General features: G+C 39.0%; 1 protein-coding gene across 1 annotated transcript; it reads right to left on the reverse strand.

Moving 5' to 3' along the window:
- Positions 1-352: 352 nt before the first annotated feature.
- On the reverse strand, positions 353-688 carry LOC147460958 (uncharacterized). The gene has a single exon (XM_086499945.1). The coding sequence runs from the start codon at positions 686-688 to the stop codon at positions 353-355; it is 336 nt and encodes a 111-aa protein (XP_086356071.1).
- Between the last annotated feature and the right edge of the window lie 9,998 nt (positions 689-10,686).

A 10,686-nucleotide genomic window follows, 5' to 3' on the forward strand; every position in this document is an offset into this window, starting at 1 on the left:
TGCGATAGTGGTTGGACACACTTATCAAGAAGTGTGAAACCTGTAGAGCTTAACGTTGGAGCATTGTGGCGGGATTGAAGATTGAGCAGTGTGGCGGACTGCAAAGAAAGGACCTACGCTTTGATCTCCTGACTCCCATGACGCAGGTCAGCAAGCCGCAAGTTATGAGGTGTTTTCGATTCTGCATCATTACCATCTTTGGCAAGGTTGACGTTACTGCTACTGTGTGAGCACCCTTCTCTCCTAGCTTTGCCTTTGTTTTCCCTTAGGAAATCACATGTAGTTGTCGATGTGGAGCGCGTGTATTGTAGCATATGCTCACCATGCTAGTGCAAGGAAGCTTTGGGATGTTTTAATCCACTGTGACAGCCTGCATCACAATCATGGATGTCATCATCTTGCGGGCAGCATGCATTGTCATGTCCACAGAGATAATGGGAGCAAAGAGCGCCATTACGATGCTCTCGACCTCATCCATGGTGATGAAGCCCTCGCTTTCTTTGTTGAGCAGGGCATGGAGAAGGTCATCTTTGGGCATCATGGCTTGCTTGCGCTTGGCAATTATGCTAGTCGCAACGGCATCCATCGAATGTTGGAGATAACGCATGTGCCGCTTTGTAAGTATTTCAAGCCATGAGAGCCAGGAAATGAAGTCACTGCTGATGAACGGGAAAGCCACTTGCTCCATGTCCTTGACAAGCTGCGACAGAACCTGAACATCTTTGTCGAGTTCGATGTCCCTAGGAGTAGACAAGGCAGCTCATGATGTTGGTGGACATTTTAGCAATGCAGGAGCTGATGTTAAAGGGGTGGTGCTGCTGCGGGAGAGGACGGCCATCTTGTGCAAGAGATAACGCCAAGCTCTGGTGCTGATTGATGATGGAATCATTCTAGTAAAACAAGTCCCATGCATTTCTTTACTTTGAAGGTTGATTTGTGTTGCAGTTAAACGATGGTTTCGAGTTTGGTTGACATTATTATATTTGAGTTCTGAGAAATCCCTTTTGGTTAACTACCACAGAGTCAACTTTTAGTCTCTGTTAAATGAGAGTTTACTCAATTGTGATCTCAGGTTGCCTCAAACATAATGAACAATCACTAAATTGTGCAGGTAACGAAGTCAATTAGAGATCTATGTTTGAAGTCACCTTCAGAAGTGAACCCAGACGCACTTCCGGATAATTTTATAATGACTCAGCCTCTGACACGACCTGTATTGTCAGCTGAACCGACAATAAATGTTTGGAGGCTTCATCCACATGACAAGTTTTACATCTTTGCTTCTGATGGGCTATGGGATCTTTTGAGCAATGATGCTACTTGTGAGATTGTGGAGAAATATCCAAGATCGGTAGGCTATGTGTCACTTTTTTCTGTAAATAAAGAGGGAAAGATGGAAACGATACGTAGGAGCTTTTAATTTCTTGCGCATATAAGTATGTATTTTCATAAATTCGAAGGGCCCTGGCATAGCTTGGTTTATAATCATATATAATAATAGCTTTTTCATGGTGATTCATGGGTCTCTCTATGCAACGAATTGTCTTTACAAATCATATGATGACATTCACTTCGAATGCAAAAGCCATGAAAGTAAGGCATTGATTGAGTTTGACAGCAAATCGTGTGATTGAGTCTGAGGGTGTACACAATGAAATATGAGGCTTACCTTCGACATAATTTAACTACATTATATATAGGAAGATGTAACCATGAGGAGATGCCTCTTCCTTATGAAACTAATCCTCAATTACATTAGATCAGACAAGGCCTGTAAAGTTCTACAACCCAATGCAACAACACAACAAGAGTGAAGGCAATTAGAGCAAGATGGAAAGATGGAAACGATACGCATGAGCTTTTAATTTCTTGCGCATATAAGTATATATTTTATAAATTTGAAGGGCCCTGGCACAACTTGGTTTATAATGATATATAGTAATAGCTTTGTCATGGTGATCCATGGCTGTTTGTATCCAGCAAACTCTCTTTACAGATCATATGATGGCAGTGGTGGACTTGCTGATGCAAATCCTTATAGAGGGCTCCCTTATTTATACTGTACTCTACCCATCCATTACCATTTCATTTCGTCAGTGTCTTAGGTTCCAGCTTGAGGTGCCCTAGGTGGATTTCTTTTCATCATTGTTGTGGGTTCCTTGCAGTTTCCTAGCTGAAGAAAATAGCCTTGCTGGAATCTCTTTGTTTGGACAGCATGAAAAATGTGTGATTATCATGTAATGAAATTAATTATTTAAGCTAAAATTTGTGACAATCATTACTATTAAGCACCTTATTTAGTTCTATCAACATTAGTGCCAGATTTATTATGGAGATTATTACGAGGTCATAACAGTTCGTCGAATCAAATGGCACAAAATATCTCATTGATATGCGGAACATTATTCTTGTATATGTACTAGAAGTGGCAAACGATTGTAAATGCTTCCCGTGACTCCATAATCTAGCTTAAGTTAAGGTGACATTTTCATTTGACGTGCTTGTTGTTGCAAATCAAGCATAACTCATGTAGCAATTGTTAAATTCTTAAGTGAATTACAAGGCTTGATTGTACGTGGTTTGTTTTTAAAGTTCTTATGTAAATAAATAATCATGGATTATCTACGTTGTGTTTATTTGATTGCTTATATATATAGATGCAGGGTTGTAAGAGTGCAGGGATGAGTGTGAAGTGTTGAGCAAAGAAACATGGTGAAACTTGATTTGAAGTACTCATGTAATTCATTGCTCAAGGATAGACCATAACAAATTGTACTGAGGATAAGGGTAACCCCTTGTGGTTTGATCCTGGAGTAGCAGGTGTATCTTGCAGCTTACATGGTGGGTCGATGTATGCGATGGGGATATTTCTTGTAGATCTATACTATTGCCTATGGCAGTCGTGTTGGGTTGATGTTTACCGTATGAGGACTATTTTGTAAGGTCAAAGGCTTTGCAAGGTGATTGTGAACCAGGCACAATACATCTGGCTATAGTTTTTTGCGGGTGTGTAGGGTGTCGGGTTACTTGAGAGTCAAGTCTCTTGCTGTGGATTGTTCCAAGTCCATATATTTTCACAGGTATAATTAGGTTGAGCTAATTTTGGGAGACACGCTGAGTAGGGCTAGAACTTTTCGTCTTGAAGTTACTATATGAATTACTATTTTACATATTCGAGTTGCTAGATGTATTACTAGTTTCATACATCTTAAACTAGCAAGTGAGCTTGAACTCTCTTGCTTCATCTAGCAATTATCTTACCATATAGCTACTCAACTTACTATATGTTAAGAGGATTGCTACTTGAAGCATCTAGGAGTTGTCTCATGCTTACTAGTTTGCACTTTTGCTAGATGTGTGTATTGAAACTAGTAAAATATCTAGCAATTATATATTTTTTGCCATATGGTAAGCCGTCCATATGGCTTTTGTGATGGAGGCACCACATACCTTAGCTAGGTACGATTGTGGGCAGGGGATCACCGGCCCGGTGGGGGGACCGGTGGTCCTCTGCCCCCAATCGTACCTAGCTAGGTATGTTGTGCCTCTCAAGCAGAAGCTCATGATGTTATGCATTGTATGAAAAACACTGATAAACTAGACTCCGTTTTCCTACATGAGAAATTTTCTAAATCTTTTTGTTCTTGAATATCAAAATGATGCGCGACGTTCTGTTGCATGTGGACAGCTAGTTTCGACACGCTTTTGCACAATAAAGCTGCTCGAAGCTCTTGAATCCTCTCTCCAAAACTACAACTCGACATTTGTTGCTTACCAACTGCGGCCTGATCCGTTCGAACGTCGACGACAAGATCGATTTTCTACAAAATGTTGGGAGTGAAATTAGTTGATGTAATACTACTGCTTCCCGCAACATGCAGCTATAATGGGGGGAGACTTGACACATGCAGACATCATGAGCTTTGGCTGGCTTGGCAAGTGGATTTCGTGCTCTGGAGTGTGGGGTCTTTAGATCAATCGGGGAGTAGACGATGGGAGCGATGTTGAAAAAGAAAGAAGGTGCCCACATTGCTTGAGCAAGCAACGACGAGCAATGTGATAGGTGAGCAGCACAAATGAGGCATGCAACTCACAAGTAAAATATGAATTTGTTGATGCGCTCTAATATTAGGCCATCACAACTATCACAGCACTGGACTATCACCACTATCACAACAATGTTTACTTTAGAATGATGCACAACAACTATCACAACAGTGGACTACTTCAGAATCTTCATGAAAGAACGAGTTCTCGACTACTTCAAAATCTTCATGAAAGAACGAGTTCTTGATGGTCTTCCTGTATGGAATGTGATTCCCTCATGAATGTGCAAGTAGTTCTTGATTGCCTTCTTCGTGGCTCCTATGGGTGGCTCTATTTTTTGCTATGATCACTGCTATTTTTGTGGCTGCTATACAGGTGGCTCTTTTTTCAACCTTGCAAGTCAAGATGCATCATATGGCGTGTGTCTTACAAGCTTGTTGTGGCAAGGAAGTTGTGTGCTATCCCCATTGATGTGAAAGGAACATTATGCAAGACATTGGAACATTCTGTAGAGTTTTCCATACCCTTGTGTGACGTTAGAATTTGGTTTTGATCCATATGCTTAGGGAAGGCAAAGTGGTAGAGTAGGAAAGTTTGCAACGTCTTGGAAAGTTTTCTATACTGGATTGGTTGCTCCATGTTTTTGGTTAAAGGACTCTACAAGGACACATTGATTGTGGCTCTAAAATCATGATGTTACACACACACAACCAATTTAAAGAATTCATATTTTCCACATGATCATTGGCCCATTACAAAGGGGATACCCATCACAGAAGAGAATTTGGGTGCTCTTTTACAAACTTTCATCCACTAATACTACACTCAAAGTAAAAACCTTTAAATATTTCTACTCTGATTGAAATGGATGGTGGAATCAAAACAAGATGCAAGATAGGGAGGCATAGAATTTCTAAGGATGTTCGAAAAAAGTTGGAGGTAGTTGAGACTTTGGCATCTAATTTTATAAGTGGTTCACTTTCCTAGAGAGCATGTGGTATTTTGTGTCCTTAATGAGAGATGCTATGGGGTACACATTAAACGAAAGAAATTTCTTCGTCTCTTAGAAGAGGGAAACAATGCTTAAGTCTTTTTTTGCATGTAACCATGTGTATTATATTAATGTGCACATGGTTGGATTTTAACCCAAATGAAACATGACTCCGCTAGCCTACCTTGTCCCCCAATATACTCTATTCATTTTTGGAAAACCATGTAGGATGAATGCAGCATTATGATGATTACACACACTACCCACCTTCACATTTGTATTCAAATTGATTACATTGTCATGAAGTTGAGTCGTGTGCTATGTTTTTTCAATGGAAATAATGTTTAGGTGTCGGCTTGAAAATGTGATGCTACAAAAGTTTTGGACACTCAAGAGACTTAAATTGAGTTGCAAGATGTGGGATACAGTCATTGCAACATATCGGGATAGTAGTTTACACCAAAATGATGACAAAAAGCTCGCAAAAAGTGAAAAAAATACAAAAGCACGAAATTAGAAGCTCGCAAATATAATCTAATCCAATTCCACCAAAACACATGTTTTTTGTCACTGCAAAAGTCTTCAATGGCCCCCTCTTTTGTTGAATTTGCATAATCCTCCAAGAGCGAGCCCCTTTTTGTATGAGAGCATGACCTAATAGATTCCTAAAGGTTTGAAAACATGCATGGATGTGAATTATTCACAAATATGATTTATGGATATAATGAGAAAAAAGAGGTTAATGTATAAATAATTCATACAATGTAAAATAGTGTCAGTTGTATATAAATATAAAATGGAGAAAAGATATATATGAAAATACAGGAAATCAAATGAGATGGCCCTCATTTTGTCTTATTAATGAAAAACTATTTACAAGAAGTAAGGAAAAATACATGTAGAAAAATGGTAATTTAGAAAAAGGAAATGACTGGGTGAAAGATATTTTTGTGATTTTTTCTCGGAGTGGGTTCACACCAAGATTTAGAGAGGCTTGCATGAAACTATTTATTTATATAATAAAGAGTATGCACACTAATAAGAAAAAATATGGTAATGGTGAGTATCATATACTTAGGCAAATAATGCATACCTAGGTAGAAATATTTAAATAAATACCAAATTAATTATAATAAACAAACCCTATATTTAGACTCTATATCCAATGAAATACATAAATGGCCATAACATATTCTTCTCTTTTTTTTTACTTAACTAACCCGGTGACTAGCTAGCTGAGGGTTTTAAGGAGATATGGGAAAAGTCCCCTAACTGACACGTGCCTATGTACAATGAAAAGATGAAGATAGCCATAGTGTTTAAGTGATTATAATAGGGTGAGATAGGTCATTATGGAAATTTAGGATAGCCAAAAAATGGCTATCACTATCATAAGAGCCATGAGCATCCATGATGTCATCAGCAACCAATATTTTTTGTGGGGCTATTGGGTGCAAAAGAAACTTAAGCAATGACGCACAGAGTGCAACCCTGCTAAGACAACAAAACTTTCTAGAACCAGGTCAAGGAGCAATATATGAAAATCCATGGTTAGATGTTGGCATCGATAGACTCAAGGACTAACAATAGTAGAACAATGGAAAACGCTAGAGAAACTCATATATCATCAGCCATTTTCCAAGTTGAGGACCTTATGACCCTAGGGCCATAGGGTTGCTCGTTATAGTAGAGGGCACCTAAGCCCGCAAGCGCACCTACATGGGCAAATTGGTTTCCCTATGGCCCTAAGAGCATAGGATTTCTCCCTAGAGGTGTAAGATCCCCAATTTTTGGGTCTCTTCTAAAAAGAAAAAAGTAGCTTTCCATATCTATTTTGCCAAATTTTGATTTAAGATGCTTGATTGACAGTATTGGTAGGTTCTAAAGTAAAAAGTAAGACCATTTCCATGTTCCAGTAGGTTAAACTGATGTTTGGTTCAGTTTTGAAAAAAATCACCAGTTTTAGCTTTTTCATGCTTTTTATGCTTTTAGGTACTTTTTTGCAAAAAGCAAGGTCAGATCCTTGATCTACGTGTTCCATGGAAGCTATGGTTCAATTTTATAAAAATCTACTACTTTTGAGTGCTTTTCACACTATTTTTAGCTTTTCATGATTTTTAGTGCTTTTTAGTGAAAAGCGAATCCGCTTTCTTATTCCAGTGGACGAGAGAAACCCTTGGTTCAATTTTTAAAAATTTTGCTCTTTTTTTTTAATGCTATTTTTAGCTTTTCGTGCTTTTCTCGGCATTTTTAAAAAGCAATGTGCTTTTTATGATGACCTAAACATAAAAATATTTATTTTAGTCTCTGTCAAAATGATCACTCGGAGCAAAAACGAGACCAAACGGGATTTTTACGAGAATTATTTTATAAAAAGTGGTACCGTAAATACGCCAAGGCAGTACGGGAAAGTCTTAATTATGTCGGGACATTACGATGCGGCATAGTCTAGCTAAGGTTTCCATTAGTTGGCCGGATACTGTTCAATTGGTCAATTTTGCTGAAAAAATTGAATGGTAAGTAGGAAAGCTGACCAGCAAAAGCAAAGGCATGTTTTTAGTAAAGTTGCCAAAAGCAGGAAGCTATTCGTGGGCCTGCTTGGACATCACTCTAGCATGTTGCACTTGTATATAAATCGTCAGTTACTACTTAGATTTCAGGGCCGTCTATTGCGTCTACTACCGCAAGGCTATACGTATCTGTTATAGGAGCGGTGCAAGCTCTTTATCACCATCTCCATAAGCTCTTTTCTCTCAAGAAGAAGAAGAACAAGAAGAAGAATGATATTCTCTCTCTACTTGCTTACTATCTCCTCTCTCGTTTCACAGTGTACGCGCTCTCTGGAAACTTTCGTGCCAGATACCTCTACATAGGTCTCATCGCCGCTCTCTTGAGGCAAAGCAAGAAGCCTTTTTGACAGGCCCTAATTCATTTTAAAGCACGGTGAGAAGCTTTAAACTCCATAGTTATCATCATTTCTTAATGTCGTGTTTCTGAGTAATCACCCTCTTAATGATTGTTTTCTTGTATACTAGTGCATGTATGGATTAACCGAGTATGTATGAAGATTCTCCATGATCATTTCATCATGTTTAACACGTTGATTTATGTACATGATGTATTTATGATCATGTGCGTGCATAAAAAGCGATTTTCGTTTCATGTCATAGAGGTTGTAGGAGCACTTTTTTGGTCATAACTCACAAACCGTTATGAATAAACATGAACCCTTTATATACTAGAGATAAAACACGTCATTTAGAACATTTTCTCTCTTAAGTTTCATGTGACTTTCACACACGAGTTAAGAGATATGGTCAAAAAACAACTTGCTGCCCACTGCACAACCAATTTTGCCGACTCCAGGCTCCTTGGAGAGCCACTATATAGATTCACCGGATGGGCAAATCCACATAACCAATTGAAAATATTGATAAAAATTGATGATAAATGTATTTAGGTCTACGTTATCACCTTGGGAATGCGAGTTATTAATCGTTCCATAACCAGTTTTACCTACACGATAATGGTACTACCAAAGGGGAGTACCATATGACGACGTGAGTTAACCGAACCGTTTATGTATGATTTATGATTTTTTTTTGTGAGTTGATTTCAGCTATTAGATGCCCATAAACTTATGTGAGAGTATATGGTTAGACATCCCAAACCGCATAGGCAGATATAATTAAAGTGGCTTTCTTTTTGGGTTACCATTTGTTGTGTGAGTACCATAATGGGTGAAGTGATGTGATAGAGTGCTAATCTATAGTTGATCTTGATGCATTTGTTTGAGGTCAAATAATTTCATTTGCATGTTATGCATGCTCCCGAAAATGTCAAAAAGTTGTTCTTTGCATATGTGTGAAGTAATGGTTTATGGTTGACTTAAAGGTTGGAGCTGTTTTGCATCATGTTTATGGTGATGGAATGTTATCATATGATGTATGGGAACTTATGGATTGATGTGGATGACTCATATGCATGGTTATGATTTCTTTCCACCTTTCTAGGTCAAAACTAACGCTATGTGCTAGGGAGATGAAGTGCATATGTGATGCATCAACTTTGCACGGTTGGATGTTGTCAAAATTTGATTTTTATATCAAGATTAGTTGTTGGTCAGACTCTTTTTATGCATGAAAGGATCGATCATAAGAGTCATGTGTGTATGAACTCCAATTGACTGCAGGGGATATGTCAAACTCCAAGTGTGGGAGTTGTTTCAGTGTGATTATGATTTGTGGTTAAGGGATGACATTCCCTCATGGATTATGGTTGTGATTTTATGATGGAAGCCAGTGTGGCTTATGGTTTTCTTTCCTAGATATGGTCATGCTACCGAAATGCGGCTGAAATTTTTACATCCATGTTATGTTCTAAAGTGGTTATGTAGGATTGGTTGTGCCTCACCCAAGTTGGGTGGAGTGCTCACCCGTGTGATGTGATTGGATTATGGTTTATGGTTTTGGGATTGGATCATGAAGTGATCTAGATGGTTTATGGTAGATGTGTAAGGGTAGAGACCTTATACAGTCTAACTACTTGGAAAAGATTGTTTGTGCATATGAAAAGTGCTATTGTGATTGGACTCATGTGCTATGTTTCTCATGGCAGCATCTCTACAAAACTAGGATCATCTACATCGCTTAGCCTTAGACTAAAGGGTCGTTGACCTGGAGCTTTGCTGGATCGGGATTGTTGCCTAGCTCTTCTTCTTTTTGTTAGGCTCATCTACACGGTTAGTGCGTCGTGGATTGAATGACCTGCACGACTAATGTATCGGGGATTTTGCCTTGGCTTTTTCTAAACACCTAGTGATGGGCATCGAAGACGCATGGCACCTAAACTGGTGTGGTTGGTGTTGATACCCTACCATCTATTGGTACTTGCGATCCTTTCAGAGCTCGTGTTCATGGAGGGAGGTGAAGCGGCCTCAGCTTATGTCTGGCTCAGGTAGGTTATATGTGTTCTGGCTCGCTTTCGGCAAAGTGAAATTCTCTTTCTATCCGTAGTAGAGCGAATGTGGATGGGTGGACCAGTCGATCCCTACACAATGTCCGGTTCTCTGTAGGTTATTTTGTCATAAACTTTTTGATTTTATGATATACTCAGATTTTGTCATTACATAAATACATGGTTGCATGTTTCATTTAAACGGGGCATTTAAAGATTGTTTCTTGTCATTTTCTCATGTCTCTGTTTTCACCCTCCACTATATTCTCTCTCTCTCTCTCTCTCTCTCTCTCTCTCTCTCTCTCTCTCTCTCTCTCTCTCTCTCTCTCTCTCTCTCTCTCTCTCTCTCCTTTCAACACGGTGTACGCATATATTCACCCTCCACAATGTTATATTTTCTCGAGTATGCTTTCATTCATAACACTCATTCAGAGGTAGCACTAGTCGCTAGGTACCTCTGGATGCAATCCGGCTCATGGCCTAAACTCCATGCTTGGTCGGGCAGTGATAACTCCTCCCCTATGCAAATGCTTCCGCAACTGTGATGTTTATTAAAAATTGTATAAAGGTATAGATTGTATATTTTGTGTATAGACCCTCGGGGAGCGATATTTCTCACTTGGTATCAGAGCCTATGCTTAAGGTTATGGGGATAGCCTAAAGCCTAATACTAGTCGGGTTAGTTATGCACC

Source organism: Adiantum capillus-veneris, chromosome 3 (assembly GCF_014529385.1).
Source record: "Adiantum capillus-veneris isolate H3 chromosome 3, ASM1452938v2, whole genome shotgun sequence".
NCBI lineage: Eukaryota > Viridiplantae > Streptophyta > Polypodiopsida > Polypodiales > Pteridaceae > Adiantum > Adiantum capillus-veneris.